General features: G+C 31.6%; 1 protein-coding gene and 2 long non-coding RNA genes across 3 annotated transcripts; all 3 read left to right on the forward strand.

Annotated features, from left to right (window-relative positions):
* Window positions 1-4817: 4817 nt before the first annotated feature.
* Window positions 4818-6031, forward strand: LOC102666344 (uncharacterized). Its single transcript, XR_418600.4, has 3 exons — window positions 4818-5184; window positions 5761-5854; window positions 5942-6031. It is a non-coding gene; the product is annotated as an uncharacterized lncRNA (long non-coding RNA).
* A 2238-nt stretch (window positions 6032-8269) lies between these two features.
* Window positions 8270-10903, forward strand: LOC100785108 (uncharacterized). The gene is made up of 2 exons (XM_006606566.2): window positions 8270-9845; window positions 9921-10903. The coding sequence occupies exons 1-2, from the start codon at window positions 8270-8272 to the stop codon at window positions 10901-10903; spliced, it is 2559 nt and encodes an 852-aa protein (XP_006606629.2).
* A 2192-nt stretch (window positions 10904-13095) lies between these two features.
* LOC112999544 (uncharacterized) lies at window positions 13096-13921 on the forward strand. Its single transcript, XR_005888563.1, has 2 exons — window positions 13096-13807; window positions 13883-13921. It is a non-coding gene; the product is annotated as an uncharacterized lncRNA (long non-coding RNA).
* Window positions 13922-23551: the final 9630 nt, after the last annotated feature.

Genomic DNA, 23551 nt, shown 5'->3' on the forward strand with positions numbered 1-23551 from the left:
AAAAGTGAAGTTCATACTTGACATTAAGGGTGTGCAAAAACTAGTTCGGTAAAAAAATCAAACCGAATTGGTTCTGAACAATTTTAATCGATTTAGTTTTATATCCAAATAGTCAAACTGATTTAGAAACTGGTTCAAAATCGATCTGATTTTAAAAAATTGGTTTTGAATTGAATTAGTTTTAAACTAGTTATAAGAGTCGAACCAGTTTTGAACTGGTTTTCGAACTAGTTTTTGAACTTTTTTTCAAATAAAAAAATATTTAAATAAAAACAAGTTTGATTAATTGAACTAGTATTGTAGAAACAATTCAGTTAACCGAATTGGTTTTTATAAAATAGTACACTCATTTTTTCTTGAACTAGTTCGGGAAAAAGACCAATTCGGTTTAAGTTCGATTACAATCCAGTTCAATCCGAACTAGTTTTTTTGAACATCGCTACTTGACATCATAGTAAGCTTGCATGCCATTGTTTAAATCAAACTCAAAGACTAATCCTAGTAATATTGAACAACAAAAGAGTCTTCTACACAGAGACCAAAAGGGGTCAAGGAAAAACCACTACACTAGGAAAAAGAAGGAAGAACAAGTTAAAAACAATAATTAGGAAAATGGTATACACATAGGTATAGAAAATTCACACACCACACACAACAATATCTAAAACATTAAGAAAAATGTTGGGAATGATTTTAGGATGCACTCTAACTATGATAAACCTCTACAGGTTTATTATAGAAGGAAAAAAAGGGTCCAATATAGGATATAAATGGGCAAATACTTGTAATTGACTGACTCTTTTTTGTAACTGATTAGGAGTTTGTTATATCTGTTATTAGTTTGTTATTTAGCTTTTGATAGGAATCTATTACAGTTTTGTTAGGAAGAATGTATTCCTTTATATAGTCCCTGTGTTGTAGGGGGAAAGGATATTTTGGGAAATCATTTTAATTGGGAGTTCCAGTAAGAAAAGGAGAGTGCTCCTTTTGGGGGTAAACTTGTTTATCTTGGTTCTATTGTGTTCTTGGTTCTTTGTTCAATAAAGAAGAAGTTTCAATTCTATTTTTTTTTTTTGTGAGGGAGAGTTTTCTGTGTTAGGATTTCAGTCTTCCAATCTTAGAAAGAGATTCATAACAAAAAACCCTACTTTAGCCACAAGCCTTGAATCAAATATATAATATACCATCTAACTAGCAAAATATTGGTATAAATGACAAACTGATATATGATAACTCTCCAAAGTAATAAGTTCCTTATTTTCCATGCTCATCCAAAAGTGTCAACAACAATTGGTCCAATGACTAAAGTATGACTAAGGTATGTAAATAACAAAATTGTATCTAAGCAGCCAATGACTAGCCAAGTAAACATCTAATCTAAAAAAGAAACAATTACAATCGAGAGAGTAATATAACTGAAGTTTCTTGGAAAAATACATTATATCTCTACCATTATGATAAGCATTGAAGATAAGAAGTAAGTCATTGAATTCAACTACAAGTAATATAGCAATAGCATATATAGTATTAGTAACTACTCATTATTAAATATAATAGCAATAACATATATAGTATTAGTAAATAATAAAAAAGAAATATAAATGGATGGAGCTTGAAGAACATAAGCAAAGAGCCACAACACAAGCATGAAAGTCTCATCAGGCTCAAACCCACAACCCCACATCCTAAAAAAAATACTCAATCCTATCATCCAACGAAAGTCTCTCAACACAAACAGTCATAATCGAGTTTCAAGAAACAACAGTTTTCTTAGACTTTTCATTAAACACCTTCCTCACATCTATAATTTTCTGACAACACCAGTAAAAATGAATCAAATTATTAACCCATAAACTAAGAAGATGTTTGTATAACCATAGTGGTTCAATCAAAATCAAATAACCCATAAATGAATTTGGGATTTGGGGTCTTACCTCTATGAGAGTGAAAACTGAAACTTGAGCGGCAAAGGTTGACTTAGAGTGAAAGACGAACATGTCTCATTGCATCTTTGAGTGAGAGTGCACCACTGAATTGGTGAGTGAGAGTGTGCCACTCCATTGTGCCTCATTGCCCCGTGCAGTCATGTAAACGCTCGAGTTAGAATGTTAAGTTAATAGTTAGCTGTTAATTTTTTTTAAAATTAAAATGTACTAATTTTTTTTAATATCAATTCAATTTTTTAAAATAGAATATAAAAAATAAGTTTAGTTAATTTTTTTTAATAAAAAGTTTATTTTAAATTCAATTTAATCCTATTAACTATAATTAAATTCAGTTCATAGCAGTTATTATTATGAGCGTCCCTAATTTGGACCAACAATAAGAATTTCAAGACAATTATTTCTTGCACCTTTTTAACCTTCCTGGAAAGCCAAATTGTTTCAAGGCATTTATAAGTCATCAAAAAGTCGTAACGACTTGCTTATATAAAAATATAGATTTTATGAATTTTTGGAAAACTATTTTAAGTTATTCAAAGGCTTAAGATTAATGATTTTAAGTTTATTTGAAATGTAAATTGTTCTTATAAAATTGAAAGTTGTTGAAGCCTTTTAGTAATGTTTGAAGAACTAATCATTTATTCACTTTGACTGGTGCATAATATATGCATTTTCAAGTTTCTAATTTTTTTATACTTTTCATGTTTATAACAAATTAGTGTTGTCGTTGGTGCCTTTGAATCATTTTACATTTTATTCATCATCCCCAATTTGCTTTGCAAACTATTCACTACTACAAATATTGCCTTTTACATCACCTGTGCTACGACGGTTATTTAGATAACCGATTTAAATAGTCACGCGGTGGCATTTTTGCAATTATTTTGAAAAAAATTACATTTTACGACATACATTCTAAGGCGGTTATTAAAAACCGCCTTAGAATGTTATATTATATAAAATTTACGCCGGGTTTTAGTGTAAAACCGTCGTAGTTGGGTTAAAAAAAAAAACAAAGCCCGTTAAAACCTAGGTAATGACGCGGTGGCATTCTAAGGCCTTCCCCTCTTCGTTACTGAACCCTAGCCCCTCTCCCTCCCTTTCCCTCAGATTTCTCACTTCCTTTTCTCCTTTCCATTTCTCACCTTCTCCCTCTCTCTTCATCTCTTCTCTACCCCTTTTTTGGTTTTCCTTACTCTTACGAATCAAAACCCGCAACTTTGGACGTCGTTGGAGGGCTTTCGTCGCTACCCACCATAACTTACGAGGTAAGTACTCTAAATTTCTCATTTCAGGAATTTGAAGCCTGTGCTTTGGCTAAGTTTTTTTTTTTTACCTTTACTCACATTTTTTTACCTCTTCCTTTGTTGATGTTGATTGCGATTGGGTTAAAAATATTGGGTGAGGTCTACATCATAGCTATGTTGCTAGATTTTTGTTGGTATGAAATTAATTGAGCGAAACTAATTGGATGTATATTTGCTGAGTTTTTACAATAATCAATCCATGTTAACACCCGCTTTCCCATTTTGATATTGCTCATTTGAGAAAATCAAATGATTTCAGAAAAAAAATACTTTTCGTTAGGAAAATCACAAACAAACATTTATTCTTTTGCTTTTTCTGAATATTGCTCCCATAGCAGTGATGACTCTTGTCAAACCGTGAGAGAAGAGAAGATTTTCATAAAAAGTCTCATGTTGGTGACCTTCTTTCCCCTCATTCTTCTTTTCTCTCTTCTTCTACACTGTTTCAGGGGTGACCACTGGTAGCAAGGTGTATTAGGTCCAATTCATAGTACCTGAAAGCACACTTTACTCAAAGTGGGAGGAGGTGTTAGTAGGAAACAACACGTCTGGATCCACAGGTTTGCCATATTTACGCTCCTTACAAAAATTATACAGTTATAAGCATTATGATATAGAATTTAGGTGGGAAAGAGAAAGACAGAAAGAAAGAGGGGAAGAGAGAAGGAAACAGAATAGAGAGGATGGTTAATAGTTTGGTTCAAGAGTTAAAACTGAACTGAACTCAACTGAATTAAAACATGGTTATTAAGAACCAAAGTGAACCATTTATTTTTCATTCTGAACAGAACTGAACTATTGCAAGTTCAGTGAATTGGTTCTTTATTAAAAAAACTGAACAGAACTGATACATGTTTAAGAATTTTTTATTTTTTTTGCTAAACTGATCTCTGCTGCAAATTTTCTGTTGACGGCATTGCTGAAGGTTCCTGCAACACATTCCAATTTGGGTTCTGCAACTATTTTCTGTTATTTTGTCATCTCCCATCTTGGCTTTAAATTATTTGCATCAAACCCCACCATAAATTATTATTCAAGTATCAATTTCGGTTATTTAATGTTTAAGTCTAAGTAATAAATTGCCAAGAGCTTCTATGATGAAATTTATGAAAGATTCACAGATCTTATTAAGAGCCACCATAAATTATATAGTGTTGTTGGTAACAGGCACTGCTTAATTGAAAGCTAAGCTTCTATTATTAACAGTTTAGTTCTAGTGCACTGAACTATGTTTAATAGCAGTTTGATTAATAAAACTTAAAACAGTTTAGGTTTAGTTTTTTATAAAATAATTCAGTTTTTAATAGTTTAATTCATTTTGGTATTAAAGTAGTTCACAGATCAAAATAATTTTTTGGACACCCCTAAATACTTTCCATTTGATAATGGCATAATATATGGGAGAATTTACATAACTCATGAATGATACTTACTAGGCCTACTGCAATGTCAAGGTGATACTTGCGTCCTGTAGTGTGCACTGCTCCACCACGACTAGAAGTCCGGTTAAAATTATCATTTATCACATCACCTACTAGGAATTTAGAAGAAACTCAGTATAAATGCTAAAAGAGGAAGTAAAATGATATGAAGATAAAAAATTAGATGATCTAAAACGAAGCATAAAGCACCATTCATAGTTTATGATTTATTTTTGTCAAGTTGTGCTACTTATGCTGATATGAATTTTTTCTTTCATAGGTGTGACCGAATTTTGTGGTACGGAGAAGGTCTCCATCAGTTATCATATGTCCGCGGAGAATCAAAGTTTTCAGACCACAGACCTGTTTATGGCATATTTTGTGCTGAGGTTGAGTCAACTCATGGCAGATTGAAGAAAACTATGAGTTGTTCTCGTTCCAGAATTGAGGTGGAGGAACTTCTGCCATATTCTGGTGGATACACTGAGCTGAGTTTTTTCTAAAGGAAGAAAGGTTGGATATACGTATCCATTCACATTCAGTTACACTATCTATCCCTTATGCACTTCCACAATCATGCTTGTGTTGTGAGATAGTGGAACTTAGGTATCTGAGTGATTTTTCTTTTTTCTTCTTAAGTTCATACAAATAGATAAAACTAAAAAACACGTGCAGGGCTCTTAGCAAACCTGATCATGCCCCATTGGCCCAAAGGGTGGCCTCAACTTTTTCTTTTTTCTTATTTTCTTGTTGGCTAGACCAAAAGTACTAGATTCCGAAGCTGTAAATGATATATATGGGGTTGAACATAATAGAGTGGAACCTGCTAGTGCAATCAAAACATAGAGTCTAAAAGAATATACTAAAATGATGTTGGGCATTAGGTGTATCTTGCTTTACTAGATATGCAAATTGATTTCATGAATTCGGAAGTCAATACAAACAGAATATGTTCACAGAATAATAATCTGAAAAGTATATATCTCAAATCTTTTTCTGCTTTGAAGTCCTTTGGTTCTTTTCTTATTGTCAATACAATTATTCTTTTCTCCTGAATTAGAAATCTTACATCCACCTATTACTGTTCAGCAATTGGTCCCCCATTACCAAGCTGGAATTACTTTGAAGAAAACTCATTCATGGAGGGAGATAGGGACAACCCATTTCCCACATACCCAAAAAGGTTAATTTTCTTCTCTTTCATGCTTTTCTCTGTGCTGCTTTTGGCCTGCTTCTTTGTCTAATTTTACCTTTACTTTATCTTTGTCAGTTTATAATCTGTAGTTTTGGGCTACAGTCATGCTTTGCCTAACACATGATCAGTACAGTACATCATCATCTTATATAGGTTTAGTGAATTAACAGAAAAATATTATAGTTCAACTTTATGAAGTAAAACATTGTACACATATGTTCATTCTTTTTTTTTTTTTTTATTTCGTTCAAACAAAGGCTCATGGCATTACAAGAGAAAAGAGAGGAAAATAATATAGTTGGAATACTGCTGACCAAAAAAAATATAGTTAGAATACATTGCATACAATGAAATTCAAATATTTATATCAACAGTTCGTTGATTTGAGTAAAATTAAAATTAATTTTTAAAATAAAGTTTTATATTCAAATTTTATGAATAAAAAAATATATAATTTTAAAAAAGAACATACTAAAGATCGTCAATTTAATTCTCTACTAGAGATTAATTATTAAAGTCAATATTATAAGACATAATTTTTCATCCATATGAATAAGATATTTCTAAATAATATTTTTAAGAATGATATTTCTAAAAATCTACACTATGCCCACATTTAATGTTATTTATGACTTTTTTTTATATAGAATATCTTATTATAAGAAAAAAAAATGTTCAAAGTATATAAAATTCCCTTCTTTATGATTATCCACTATTAATTTCGTACTACATGAATCATTCTCTTGAAAATGAAAATATGAAATATACCCACTTTACTTCATAGGTATAATTTGGTGTAATTAGTCTTTGTTGTTTAATTTTTCTCCCTTACAACAAAAAAAATAGAGACTTTTTTTTGGGAAAAAATCATTAAACAAATATGGAAAATTTTACAACCGTCTTAATTTTTCAAAAAATATTTATCATATTTTTGGAGTATTGAGATAGATATAAAAAAATATAGAATGGTCCTTATAAAGTTATAACAAATCGCCACGGCGCGCCACTAGCTATAGTTAATAGAACTTCCCTATAACAACTTTAAAAGTGCTAGCTGACTTGAATCGCCTGCTAAGAACTTTAAAGTTTGTTTCTAAAGCTTGCTTTAATTTGAGAGAAAATGAGTTATGCATTGAAATTGTAAAAAAAAATATCATTTAATCATAACTCATTATTATTATTTAGGATAAATTTATTAATTTTTAAAATAATTATTTTAAAATAATTTAAACATTAATTTATTATTAAATAACAATAAAAAATCATTTTACAATATCCATGCATAAACATTAAACTCTTAATTTTATTCTTCTAGATTTTTTTTCTTTCTCATTTCACTTTCCATGGTTAACCTACATCTATGATTAGCTCATTAATTGTTCTCACATGAATTTCATATTTCATCTGTTGAGAGTTGAATGAAAAAAAATTAAAGATTCCTGTTGTGGCCTTGTGGGTATATAATTCAAATTCAGTAAAAATATATGGTGAATTCGAAAGAGAAAAAAAACTACTGGTTTAAAACACCATGCAACAATTTTTTAATATATACCACATAATAATGAAAGAATTGAGAGATTTACAATAATATTTTCCAAGAGAGTACATCCTATTATAGCACAGTTATGGCTTTATGGCAACAAGTTCGTGTGGAAAATGACCATGACAACAAAATAAACCTCTTTACTGGTTGTACTATTTTATAAACCTCAAACATGATGCATTGTTATTTGAGTATGATTGATCCAGCTGATAGTTTCCCCCATTGATGGTACAGATTATATGTCGTCATTACAACATTTGTGTTAGTGTTTTCCCTGTAACTGCATCCCCGCACTCGTTGTCATTGACACTGAGCATCTTTCGAGGTATGTCTCTATTTTTAAAAAGTGGTATGATTGTAACATGTCGTTGTTCAAATATCGATATTGTTTCATGTTACTAGTTAGTTGCATTATGAGTGAACCTTAGTTCCCCGTTCGAGATTCGATACATCGATTAATACGGATAGTTTGAATTAATCGATGTATTGATTCTTGAATTGTCCGTTTGGACAGTTTGGGATGACATATTTTTATAGTTGAATCATACGTAGAGGTAAATTATCTTTTGAATGATTTGAATAAATTTTGGTATACTGCATTTGACATTGTTCTTCGGGTGCATATTTGATCGCGGTGATTGTTCACACATTCATCGCTTTCATCTTGTGTACTTGAAGACCAATGCGAAATGCTGCCGAAATTTCATCAAATCACTCGAAAGAGATTTTACTTGTACGTTTGATTCAACTATAAAAAATGTCTTCCTGAATGGGGTAGGGCCACACCTTCAATGCAAAAAAGTGAGTTTAGCATGCATCACAGATAACTTATTCATTGTCATGAATAGCAAATACGAAACATGGATCGAAGTTGGATGAAAGCAAAACGCATCAGTGATGAGTATGAGAACGGGGTGGAACAATTTCTACTGTTTACGCAACTTAATGCTGAAAGTTTGAGGGGCAATTATTTTTGCCCATGTGTTAAATGTCTTAATGGTAGACGACAGTCAGTTGATGAAATCCGATCACATCTGATATGTTACGGCATCATTCCAAATTACACAAAATGGATATGGCATGGGGAATCGGCCGACATTCCAACTGTTTCTCAGTCTCAGGCGGTTCACGAAGACAGCGGAGAGCGTATAGAGGAAATGATCCGTGATCTTGGACAAGAGACTTTTGAGCAAGCGCATGCACCTCTGTATGATACAATAGAACGTGATTCCAACACGCCATTGTATCAGGGGTGCACATCTTTCACGCGGTTGTCAGCTGTGTTAGCTTTGGTAAACTTGAAGGCAAGATTTGGGTGGAGTGATAAAAGCTTCACTGAATTGCTGGTCTTATTGAAGAACATGCTTCCTGAACAAAACACTTTGCCGAAAAATCACTACGAGGCCAAAAAGATTTTGTGTCCAGTGGGAATGGAGTACAAGAAGATCCATGCATGCCCTAATGATTGCATATTGTATAGAAATGAGTATGCTGAACTACGGCAATGCCCCACGTGTGGGGTATCACGATACAAAGTGCAACACGATGAATTAACTGATGATGCAGGAACCAAAAATTGTCGTCCTGCCAAGGTGTGCTGGTATCTTCCAATAATACCAAGGTTTAAGCGATTGTTTGCTAATGCACATGATGCAAAAAACCTTTCATGGCATTCGGATGACCGAAAATCTGATGGATTACTGCGACATCCTGCCGATTCGCCACAGTGGAAGACAATTGATCGTTTGTATCCAGAGTTTGGGGATGAGCCAAGGAACCTAAGGCTTGCTCTTGCTTCTGATGGAATGAATCCTTATGGTAGCTTAAGTAGCAACCACAGTTCTTGGCCTGTTTTACTGATGATTTACAACCTTCCCCCATGGTTGTGCATTTTGCGTAAATACATTATCCTGTGTATGATGATCGCGGGTCCAAGGCAGCCAGGGAATGATATTGATGTGTATCTTACACCATTAATCGAAGACTTGAAACAATTGTGGGAAGAAGGGGTAGATGTGTGGGATGCAAATGTGCAGCAGACGTTCAGGTTACGCACAATGGTGTTTTGTACTATTAATGATTTTCCAGCATATGGAAATTTAAGTGGATACAGTGTGAAAGGGCATCATGCATGTCCTATCTGTGAGAAAAACACAAGCTTCATCCAACTCAAGCATGGAAAGAAGACAGTATATACCAGACACCGAAGATTTCTAAAAGCTTTTCACCCTTATCGACGATTGAAAAAAGCTTTTAATGGAAGTCAGGAGAATGAAGGCCCCCCAGAAGCATTAACTGGAAACCAAGTTCATGATCGTGTAAAGGACATTGTAACCGTGTTTGGCAAGTCCCAGAAGAAGACATCATCTCCCAACAACATGTGGAAGAAACGCTCAATATTCTTTGATCTTCCATACTGGTCTGATCTATATGTGCGTCATTGTCTAGATGTTATGCATGTGGAGAAAAATGTATGTGATAGTTTAATTGGTACTCTTCTTAACATTAAAGGGAAGACAAAGGATGGTTTGAAATGTCGTCAAGACTTGGTTGACATGGGAATACGAGAGCAGTTGCATCCCATATCACAAGGTCGACGAACATATTTACCCCCAGCATGCCACACACTGTCAACAGCAGAGAAGAAAAGCTTTTGTCAATGTCTGCGGAATGTCAAAGTTCCACAAGGATACTCTTCAAATATCAAGAGCCTTGTCGCCCTCAATGATCTTAAGTTGGTTGGCTTGAAGTCTCATGATTGCCATGTCTTAATGCAACAATTATTGCCTGTTGCGATTCGCGGCATCTTGCCTGACAAAGTTAGAGTTGCCATAACCCGTTTGTGCTTTCTTTTTAATGCCATATGTAGTAAAGTCATTAATCCTCATCAATTGGATGACTTGGAGAATGAGGCTGCCATTGTCATTTGTCAGTTAGAGATGTATTTCCCACCATCATTTTTTGACATCATGGTTCACCTCATTGTTCATCTTGTGAGGGAAATTCGGTTGTGTGGTCCGGTTTTTTTGCGGTGGATGTATCCAATTGAACGCTACATGAAAGTGTTGAAGGGATATACCAAAAATCAATACCGACCAGAAGCTTCCATTGTAGAAAGGTATGTTGCTGAAGAAGCTATTGAGTTTTGTTCACAATACATGGAAACAGTTGAAGCTGTGGGGGTATCGAAAATTCGTCATGACCGGACACGAGGAGGTCAAGGGACACGAGGCTTCAATGTTGTTACCATGAGTCGACAAGATGTGTCACAGGCGCATTTGTATATCTTGAATAACACACAGGAGGTCGTTCCATACATACAAACTCACAAACAATATCTGACATCTATTAACCCAAAATTGAACATGATGAAATTGTTACAAGAGCATAATAGAACTTTCATGAACTGGTTTAAAGAAACAATAATGACTGATGACAATGCTTCCAAAACATTAAGATTGTTGGCTATTGTTGACAATAATGAACTGGTTTAAAGAAACAATAATGACTGATGACAATGCTTTCATGAACTGGTTTAAAAACATATTGAGTACACAAAATTACAATACTATAATTTTTTTGTATGTTTCTCTATAATTTTCAAAATAATATATTTTTTTAGTTTCTTAATTAATACATGTTAACAAGACTCATTTGTAAAAAAAGAAGTAAAGTAAAATAGAGTGATATTTTATAATTACTTTTATAAAAATAAAATAAAAACTTAACTTCACAAACTGAAAACTATTTCTCAATGGAATGTTTTCTGAAACAATGATTTTCTTTTTTTCCTTTTGTAATATAGAAAACGGTATTGTTATTTTGCCCAGCAAAAGTTCAATTGAATGTAGTGCAAAGCAACTAAAAAACACATTTCCATCAAAACTCTAATCTGCAGCAGCCAATATCAGCTGGAGGACTAAAGTCCAGCGGCTTGACAAGCAAACAAACAGAAGGCAAGTCTTGCTTAAGTTTGCTTTGTTGGATGAAAGCAAAACGCATCAGTGATGAGTATGAGAACGGGGTGGAACAATTTCTACTGTTTACTCAACCAAATCATTTTGCTCTCCTTGTGTTTAATTTCAGCAAGATTTTGGACTTTTATGTTTTCTTCTGCTTTAATCAGAGGAACAAGGCGTGGGTTTTGCTGCACATTTAATAGGTTCATTTTTTCTCACTTAAATAAAGCATTTCTTTTCTGTGATTCGTATTTCTTTCAGTTTCTGTTTGTGTCTCTTCTTTTGTTCACTATTTATTACATTTATTTGTTGCATTGTCTTCCTTCTTGCTTCCCATTTGCCAAGTGAGTGGAAAGGGGAAAAGAACAAGTTTTGCTTCTTATGTTTGCTTCAATTTATTTGAGTTTGAGATATTTAGGGCTACTGTAGAATCAGCTTCATATCTTCTCAACTTCGCAATCCAAAAGTTAAAGATAGATATATAATATAGATCATATGACATAACGTAATGCATACTTAATAGAATATAAATAACCCAATGCTCACAACCTCACACATTGCTTTTAGCTGTTGATAACTTTTTATAGGGATATAGTCTTTTTATATTGTATTACGATTTAGGAGATAAATATGCATCTTATCTAAACAGTAAATGAAGTTTGCGTCTCCATTATCCTCATCAAAGAAAAGTGGGAAGTCTGCTTCCTAGATGTCAACCATAGTAGCAAAACTGTCTAAATGAGCTTAAGTGCTATCGTTTGAAGGCCAAGAAAAAGATGAATTCCCCAAATCCAGAAGTTAGAATTAGATATAAGCTTGAAAATGTTGGATTTCATTGCGACTGTAATTTTTAGTTTAAAGTTTTGTTTCCTGTAGCTGTTGTACCTTGCTTCTTCAATGTTGTTGATAATTTACTTTTATGATTTTATGATCTATGTTTTATGACATCCTCCAGTTTTCTAGCAAGTAACAATGGTATGAGCATTGTCCTGGTATTCACTAAATTAATGTGGCTCCCCCTTTCTTTGATGTATGGGCATTGAAATAACAAGAATGTTGCTACATATGGATTTGTATTTGAAATACCTCCATGAAATTCTATTTTCTATTTGGGGAAGTTTCTGTTAAGTTATATTTTTCTTTGAGACATTACTACTTCGAATATATTTTTTTCCAGTTACCTGGCTTGTTAGTATAAAATCACAATATACATCAACTTCGATAATAGATATTTTTAACATGGCCATTCACCTCATAAGTACAAACATGATTTAGTGCCTTAGATAGGCTGGAAAGAGGCATTGTTCCTTTCCTCCTTATTTTTTCCTCTTCTAACTTGCAGTCTTTTATTTTAACTTGGTTTATTTTAACTTACAATTTCTATCTTATTCTGAAAATTTTCCGAAATCTTGATCACCACCCAGCTTTTGTTGTTGTATATAACATGGATACAACTGAAATTGTATCATTTTATCAGGTAAATGTTTTTCATCATGTTTTATTTTCTTGGGTTTTCTGTGTTTTCTGACTCATTTTTACATCTTATCAGAATTCACCAGACGAGCTTTATCTGTTGTTTGAGCAGTTCTGTGACCACTTCCATGCAACATCAAGGAATTCAATGTATATGAATTTCATATCTTCTCATTCGAATAATATCCACGCACTGGAACAGCTCCGGAGCATTAAAGATAAGGCAAGCTGTTGTTGGTTGTATCCTTCTAATCACTTGCCTCCTCTGTCCCTCCCTTCCTAGATAAAAGAAAAAACAAAAGACAATGTACGTGATGTGCTAATGTGTTCTGTGTATAAATTTTGTTTGTAGTTTTGCAGTTTGTGAAGAATATTTTTGAATCAAGATTCATTGTACGTACACATTACTTTTGAATCAAGAATATTTTGATAGAAAAGCTTTATACTCTATGATCACATCCCAGTGGCAAAAATATTTGCTTAGTAATATTCTAATTGATTAAAAAAAAGTTATAGGTTGTATACTTGTAATTGCATTTAATTCCAACCAAGACACGAGGACCAATCAAGTCATGGCTTGAGGAGTTATTTTTGTTACAGGATAGGGGAGGTTATTTTCAGCTATTGCATTTATATCTATTGTAATAGAAAAAAATTACAGAACTTATGGATGACATTCGTGAGAATGTCTCTGTGTTGACACTGCTTGCTGGATATGATTGTAAATTCATTTGCTCATATGATATCAACTAAGCCTGTTGATCGATATACAAGACCAGAATTTACAGGTAAGGAAATTGATCATTTCTATTAAAAAATTGTATATCAGTAAGAAATTTCTTTATTGGTATTTTTTATTTGATAGAGAATGGGCCGTTGGCAATTGATTCTAAACAGGCTATTAATCATATTAAGAGGAAGTATGAGTTGGAGAATATGGAAATTGTGAACAAGGAAAAAGAAAAGGTTCGATATGATTTCGTGGTATTTGTAGAATGTAATTTCCATCAACATGTTTCTAATTAATTTGAACCTTTATAGGCTGACAAAGCCATTGCAGAAATTGAGGCAAAGTGTGGCCAAAAAATTGAAGAATGCAAAGAAGAACAAAGGCAGCAGTTGATGCGCATTGAAGATGAACACACGTTGCTCGTAAGCATAGAAAAAGTCTTGAATTTGAAATTATTGGCTGCTTAGAAATATTCTATCATTGCATTCTATTACATGGGATCATAAGTGTTCTGATTTGTCTTTAGTTATATTTTTAATTACTTAATGTTCTAATTAATTGAAAAAACCATTTTTTTAAATAAAGTTACTATCTGATTAGTATTTGTTAGAGATGCAATATAAAGTCATTCATGTATCGTTACCATCTTTTTGTTCTCATTATTCTTGTAACTATAAATTAAGATAGACTCCATGCTATTACTTACTAGTAACTGTTTCCTGGAATTCTATAATTTGTTGTCTCAGACTCTCAGTCATAGCCTCTGCCAGGGAATAAATACCTTGAATTCAAATGTCAAATCAGACACTGCATTCCAAGGCGGTTATTACATAATAACCGTCTTTGAATATGTAACATTCAAAGGCGGTTATTACATAATAACTGTCTTTGAATCTCGAGGAGATGTAACATTCAAAGGCGGTTATTACATAATAACCGTCTTTGAATGTCGACCAGACGTAACATTCAAAGACGGTTATTACATAATAACCGTCTTTGAATGTCGAGGAGATGTAACATTCAAAGGCGGTTATTATGTAATAACCGTCTTTGAATGTCGACCAGACGTAACATTCAAAGGCGTTTATTATGTAATAACCGTCTTTGAAAATTTTTCACTTTCAAAGACGGTTGTTATAATAACCGTCATAAAAAGCAATTGCGTTTCAACGACGTTATATACAACGACGGTTTACAACCGTCGTTAAAAGCACTTATTAACCGTCGTAAAAAGCCATTTTTCTAGTTGTGATTGCAGCTCAAATCTTTTATGCACATCAATCAGACATCGGTCAATCGACAATCTACTATACATTTTCAACTGCATTTGGAGAAATTTTTTGTCAAGTGTCATTCTATTTTTGCCAAGTTCACTCTATGGTGTAGTGTCATTGTTGACAATTCTTCTTCCCTTACTCAATAGAAACATTTCAAATTTAGAATGTGTAATATATGGATTCCAATCACAATTTGAATTTTAAATTTTAAATTTTATTTGCATTTATTTCATTTTTAATCAAAAACAACAAAACCAAGTTTATTGTTTCCTCTTCTTCTCTCTTGCAGTTTCATCCTCTCCCTCTTTCTTCTTTTTCTTCTTCTTGTTCTCCATGCTTTGGTCTCCATTCTCCAATCGTTGACGCCGATTAAAATGTTGTCAAAATAGGAATTGGCATGCAAGAGGAAGAGCAATCGAGGATTTTTGCTTCTACTATTAATTAGGGCTAGCTCTTGCCGTTCTTTACCTTTTGATTTTCCTCAAAGAACCCTTCGCGGATTTAACCATACTGCATGTGCCGGGCTATTCTAATTGTTGGTGTAGTCTTTGAATTCAACATAGGTATAACAATAACTAACTAAAATACAATGCTTGCAATACTCTTCTTTTCATTTGTTTGCCTCAAATTTCATTCTTTTTTTTTTGTTGCTTTTTTTCCTCTATCCTTTTATTACCTTTTTTTTAATGTAGCATAATGCAATTTATAATATATCTCACATGCCTTATATTTTCTCATATAACAATTACGCTTTTCTCATAATGCAAGTTATAATATATGTTGATTACGATTTTCTTTGTTGTTTCTTCTTTCTTGTATGATCTTTATCACCAATGATTTCTTTTTTGGTATATATTCATTATTCTGAAGCCATCACCAACAATTTTTAAGTTCGAGGATCAATCAATAAAATTTGTTCCTAACATTTTCTCAGAGGAGGCACACGTTTAAAATCCAGCAATCAATCATTCCAACAATGACACAAGATAGACATTAATTATTGACACAATTTGTGACCCTGTAAGATGTAGCACGCTAGATGTCGCTCATAAATTGATGGACTTTTTATCACCAAATTGAAGGAAGGAATAAAGTATGTTTTAGATTAGAGCTCTACAAAAGCAACAAATTACCTTGCACTGGCATTGCTTTTAGAGTTTTAATCTCACAGAAGGCTTCATTCGTTGTATTTTCTCAGTAGGACCAAATTCACGATGATATAAAAATACCTAAGTTTCCACAAGATACATATTCGCACCTAACTCCAATGTGTGTTGTCTTTTCCAGGTGCCTAAATCTTAGGTACTAGGCAGTGCAGACAAAAGAACTTAATTCAAATTCTTCTTGGTCAACCCAATAATATGGACCCTATAGAAGTTAGAATCCCCATACTAAACATATCATTAGAAAATACCCACCAATAATATGGACCTTATAGAAGTTAGAATCCCCATACTAAACATATCATTAGAAAATACCCACTTTCATCGTGTGAGAGGTGTTAAAGGCTGGAAGCATTTTGCTGCTGAAATAAAAAAACGTCCGGGGTTAGTGATGATCTTTAATCCATTTATGTGCAAGGTGCAATATGTTTAAATGTTTTTATTCTGTAAGGACTTCCCAAGTAATGTTACTTTATTTTATGAAGGATTTAGGTTTAAAATGCTCAACATTTATAAGTTTCCTTATTTTTCAAACTAGCACAAGTGTTGCCAAATAACTACATTTAAGAGGACGGACTTTTACTTTATCTTTTTTTTTTTTTACTTACAAGACTTAAATCTAAAAAGCTTTGAAAAAATTCCTTATTAATTCCACCGATTTGTTTTCCTAGGTAATGATATTTAAACTACGTGTTGTGCATCTGATTCTGGTACCAACTGCTTTGTGAAGAAGGCAACCCATTAAAATGCCTCACAGCTGCACCAAAATGTTCTTCTCAATAATTAACACAATTAAAAGTAATTAAATACATATAAATAATTTTTCATGCATGTTTCGGAAGACAGAAAGCTTGGGGCCGAAATACTTAGCCTTGAGGCACGCTAACTTGCTTGTACCTGCATGATAGTATTTGCACAAGCAATATCCATGACCATAAGAGATGTGCGGAAAACAAAAATTGTATCCTTTAAAGTTATTTTTTTATTGTTATAAATAAGTGATATTTATCCATTTTTCTGAAAATTATTTTTTTAGAGAATTTTAGTTGACGACCTTAATTCAATGGAGTTTCTCCTCTTAATCTTTTTTTTTATTATTTATATAGAAGGATCAAATACAAAATTCTACTTAATCCTAATCCAATTCCATTCGAACTAATATAATGTTAGTTCTTTAAAATAATATAATATACTTTAAAGGAGAAAATATAATATTCATTAATTTGAAATAATAGAAACTGTAATTCATTTTAAATTCTGATATATATATATATATATATATATATATATATATATATATATATATATATATATATATATATATATATTACTTATCACAATTGTCAATAGTTATTTTTCTTTTAATTTTAATTAAATTATTATTTAACTATTAACATAACAACCATGTCCTTTTGTAAACATTTTTATATATCAGTTTTCATATTATGTAACAACTATATGATAATGTAAAAATGTTTTTGCATATGACATTACCACTCCTTTTAGCAGTATTTATTTATTCAAAACTTAATATGAAAATCTTTTTCAACGAGAAATCCCTAATAATCAATAAACGATAAGCATTTTTCTTTGTGGAATCTTGTTCCAATAGGAATTTGATGAGTTGATCACTTGATGATCTGCTTATGCATGTTGCTTTTATTTTTGTTGAATAATTTTTGTAACTTTAATAAATAATTTGATAAACTAATGAATTTTTCCATGTTTCATACTATGGTTAACCAACACGTGGAGTAGATGCAAAGAAGAATTGATTTAGTTAGCCGGATCATTGATTTTTTTTTCCTGGTTTAAAGTCAAGAAATAATTAAATATCATTAACTGGATCATTCAATGAATGTATATGATTCCAACATGAACATAGAAGACGACTAACTAATTGTCAATAATATCACTAAATCATTTAATAAAATTTTTAACTTGAACAATAAGAATTAATTTACATGTAATCAATTCAACAATAGTAAAGATGCAAAATTTAGATTTCTCCTTACTCAAAATATTTTTTTTAATAGTATGTGTTTAATTTCAGTTTCAACTTTTAGTGTATAGTTTTATCAGGTATTTTTTCCATTAATTCTTATTTATAAGATTTAAGGTTCAAATAATGATTTGTCTTACAATCTATTCCCACTTATGTTATGAGTGTTTATCTTCTTCCCAAACCATTGTGTGATGAGATTTAACATATGTTAAATTATTATTGGTAGGGAACAAATGGGAGGGAATAAAGAAGGCTGTCTTGGGACAAAATTGCTATCAGTAAGGAGAATGGAGGGCTGAATTTTTGAAACCTTAGAGCCTTTAACTTGGTTGTGCTTGGGAAACAAGGGTGAAAATTTTTCTCTATAACCCCAATGATTTGGTGTCTAGATTTCTCAAAGCTAAACACTTTCCTAAGGGGGATTTTATGGGTTTGACTTTGGGTCATAAACCTAGTTTTTATTTCGCGAAACATTTGGAGTTCCTGGGATTTGCTTAACATATATGGGTTTGAGGTGGAGAATAGGGGATGGTGAAGGTATTAATATGTGGCAGCAGCCTAGGGTTAGAAGTGAGAATAACAGTTTTATATTGGTCCATGTCCTCACCGAGTGTATCTATACAAACAGTGAAAGATTTTATTATACAAGGAATGACAGAATGGGACACTAATTTGATCCATGCATTAGTCATCCTTACATGGCAGAGAGCATCAGTCATATATATGTACATTCCTGGAAAGTGGAAACATAAGAAATAATAGACGAATTTGGAAGTTGGACAATAAAGGGTTGTATTCGGTGAAGACTTCATAGAACTTGCTTGTGGAGTTGGTTGCTCAAAGTTCGAATTATAAGGAAGAGGGTGACTGGAACCAGTTATGGAGATTGAGGATTCCTCCTAACTTCCGAGTTTTCACGTGGAAAGCATGCGGATACTGTCTTCCTAGTTGACATAGGTTACAATCTAGAGGTTTCCTTGTCCTATAAACTGTGTGTTATGTGATAATGAAATAGAAAATAGTTGGCACAGTTTTTTTACATGTCCTACAAGTGTTATCATTTGGAAACAAAGTGGTATGTGGAGTGGCATTGAGGCAACTATGACAAGTGCTGATGGTTTCAAAAGGTTAGTCTTCATGTTGCTGAGTTCTCTTAATGAAGGAAAAATTGAGTTATTATTGATGAAATAAAGAATGTCATCATATCCTTTGTTTTAATTTCTATCAAATTTGCTAGAAGACGAGCTAATAAAGTAGCCCGTAGCTTAGCTAGAAATGCAAACACCTTCCCTCATGATTATACTTTCAATGATGTACCTCAATGTATTTATCCTTTTATTGAAATGGAAAAGATATGATTTTCTTCCTATAAAAAAAAAGACTCAAGTTTAAGATGATGCATGTTTCTTTTTATAAGACCCAATATAATGTTTTTAGTATTAGTTATTTTAGACTAGAATATTCCTAATTAAAAGAAAAGAAAGAATATATTGGGCTATTGACAAACAATTACTAGAAGAGAGAAAAAAGTATTAATTAATGAAAAAGATAATTTTGAAAAAAAATTATAAATTTATCACTATTAATTAAATTAACTATTTTTTATAATTTTGATAAATTAGTCAGCTGGATCTTACAAATAGGAATACAAAGACTATATTCGATAAAATTAGTTGAAAATTTAATTGGTAGCTAAAAATTTTTAAGTTAACTTATTAAATCGCAAGTGTTTGATAAAATTATCTATTGAAATAAGTGAAAAATATAAAATAATATAAATGAACATATTTATATGATATGTTTATATAAATTGCAATTTTACTTTGTGGAAAAAAATAAATTTTACATATTTATATGATATATATGTGAAAAAAATTCCATAAAAATAAATAATTTTTTAAATTCTTGTAATTTTTATTTATAAATAAGTTATTTCATTGCATTTTTTTTCAATTATTACAGTTTTTTATGTTATATATTTTACTATTAATCTTATATTATATCTTAAAATATTTTTAATCATGTTTAAAATAAAATAAAATAAAAACATACACTTAAGTAGACATTATACTATTAACATATTAATTAGTGTAATAATTAAAATAAACTGTACAATATAAAGTTATTAAAAAAATTATAAAAAAAAATCTAATGTAACATTATGTTTTGTTAATTGATTGTTCAAGTGATTTAATTAAATTATAAGATAAAATAAATTTAATTTAAGTACTTGAATGAATTAATTAATAAATTTGGTGATTTGATTATGTGTATATGTGGTTAGTGAGTTTTTAGCATTTAGTGTACAACCTTTCTAACTTAAGATATATACACTTGTAATATTTTTTAAATATGTTCGTAGTGAAATTTAATTAAAAGATGTATCGACTTACAAAAAAATACTTATTTCGCAGTAAGAGTATTACATGTCAAATATTTACAAACTTAAAGAAAACAAATCAATAAATAATGAAACTCTATGTTAAACAAATCTTGATGCTCCAAAGTCCATACATACCATATTAAATAAAATATGGTGAAAAATTACTTATTAATTTAATCTGTATATAAATGAATAAAACTTATATTCCAATGTTATATTGTTTCAGAGCATCCATAACCCTAAAATTAATAGTAATATAAAGTGGAGACCTAAACCTCTCATGTAAAATCGTCATCATAACTTTACAGAGACTAAAATGCAAGGGTGACATTCGGCCTAAACACAAACAAGATAAACAGACGCGGAGTGAGATACATCTCATAATAAATTTAAAACATTAAGGAAATCATAAAGATATAAGATACATTTATAAGCAATTGTGTTCCACAACACAAGCATGCCTCATCTGAATCAAACATGTCATACACAAATTCACACACGAAATGTGATGTAGATTAGACCTGTACACTCGTATGCATGAGGTATCATTTTGGAAAACATTGTGAATGTAACCCGGGAGTCCATGTAGTCAATGAATTATTACACAATGAGCAACATACTCAACACTATCACTCTCACCGAGATGACATTGCCGACAATGCGTTAGGGTGTTCTAGCCTTGTAAGGATACTCTAACACATGCGATCAACATGAGCTTAAAGGAGATTCCAAACTATTGTATCCCAAGGTTAGAGTCATACATCAACTCATTCATGACCTCCCCGGTTAAATTCATAAACGTCCTTCACTTCAAAACACATATGCACAACATGATGCATGGTTCATAGACAATATGCACATGATTTATTTTTGAATTCCCTTCAAGATTCCTATCCCGCAAGGATAGGTTTTCTTAACATATTTTGCAACATACACGCATACCTTGACATATTACTTTCACATATACTATTGGACATCATGCATTCAATCACTATATCTATCATGAGCACATTCACTCATTTACACAATAATATCATCACATCATTTCATTCGTCAAATCATAAGTATAAACAACATGCATCGTACTGCCACTCATTATGATATCAATATTACATGCTTATTTTTCCTCCTACATTACTATGACCTTGATAGAGTTAATAATCATGTTCAGAGTTGTACTAATCCTATTAAGTTGGTTCTTATCTCATTCGAAAGATAAGACAGGTGCCTACAACTTCTATGTTGACCTCAAAATCCCTTTTAATTCACCCAAGCCATAATAAAACAAAGTGCCTTAGGGTATTCACAACCCATCTAAGAAAATAAACTTGCTATAATTATAAACCTAAGATCATAAATTTACATGTGGCTCATTACCACCCATACAACAAAAGAAAAAGAAAAAACTCACTCCCCCTAACCTCAAATAAAACAATTTCTCAACCAGGAAAATGAAGAGGATCTCATAACCACTCCCAAGAATGCATTGACCCAATAGCTTCATCCACCACAATCTCCATGAGGGGCTCTATGCTTAACGCTAAGCTCACTTAATTCTCGGGTGCATATAAGGCTTGTTGGTTTCCTCTATATATAATGGAAGAAAGAAGTTCATGAGGTTATTTTGTTCAATGTGAGACTTGGAGCGTTTTTCATGATGGAGTGACCTACTTTGAAGCTGATTTTCTCTAAGATAAAAGCTGATTTTGGTTTCTAAGATACATGAATGAATTGTAACTTTTTCAACAAGCTTTCCAACGACATAAAAAACATCTCAAACGAATAATTATAACTCAAGATATAATATGATCTTTCTAGGGTTGTCATCATAAAACTAACACTAGACTTAGACAATTTTTCAAGCATTTTAACTATAAAAAATTAATCTAATACTCTTATAACACCAAATATAATATAATATAATAAGGACGACAACAACAACAATAATATACACAAAATAGACACGTGTATAGGAACACATACTGTCACAACACACGTACATGCTTAGGAAAAAAATCAATAATATACAAATAATAATAACAAATATTTATAGAAAATATAACAAAATGGTCCTAATAAGAGTTCTCCTTATGTTATATTCCAAGTACTTAACTTGGGGTGTTACATTTAGGGCTTAAGAAAATGTACTTTAGTTTATGTTTGAAGAGGCGAGTGTGAATACACTTTAAAAAATGAGCTAAACAGTGTATTCTTTTTTGTGTTTAGTGTAGGTTTTTGACCTCCGCAAATTAAATTACTAAAGTTTCTAAAAACCTTCGTAGTTATATTCACCACAAGCAATTAGCATTGTTTTTTCAAAGCCTTAGGTGCCTTTATTATACTGCAATGGTTATGTTGCGGAGGTTTTAAAACTCGGTTAATAGTGGAGATTTTTTAGTGGAAGTTTTAAACCTACACTAATAGTGGAGGTTTTCTACTAGAGGTTATAAACCCATGCAATTAACAATTGTTATAAACTTATGTTATTAGTGGAGGGTTTTTTTTTTTGGAGTTTCTAAACCTCCCTACTTTCAATTTTTTTTTAAAAAAGGTTTTAAACTTCCCCTAATTTTATGAAGATTTTAAACTTCCCATAATTTGACAATTTATGGAGTAGAAAATGAAAACTTGTTCTATATAAAACAATTCTCATTTTAATTTGATTTACAAGTATCAAAACTTTTCACTTTTGCAAGAGTTATAGACCATTAATATAAAATACTCATATAACACGAATGAATAAGTTTCCTTGCTAATAATCAAAATAACGTAACATAGTTTAAAGATTTACAATTCAAACATCTATTAAATCCAAATACAACCTAAAAATCCAAAGCAATCTTGAAGTGTCAATAACCAAAATAACTTAACATAGTTTTAAGATTTACAATTCAAACATCTATTGCAAATCAAAATTAATCTAATGTAAATCCCAATACAACTTAAAATCCAAAACAATCTAGAAATAGTCTCGTACTAAACTTTAAAAGCAAACTAAGGGTTGTTAGCCACAGATGATCCTCTTGCATCCAAAGGTGTATTTGGAACACTTGAAGCATCATTTGGCTGAAATAATAAAATAAAAATAATTAGTAAAGAGAACTAAATGTACAAACATTGAAATGAGATCACAAAAGCCATACAAAATAGAA

Source organism: Glycine max, chromosome 15 (genome assembly GCF_000004515.6).
Source record: "Glycine max cultivar Williams 82 chromosome 15, Glycine_max_v4.0, whole genome shotgun sequence".
In the NCBI taxonomy this organism is placed as follows: domain Eukaryota; kingdom Viridiplantae; phylum Streptophyta; class Magnoliopsida; order Fabales; family Fabaceae; genus Glycine; species Glycine max.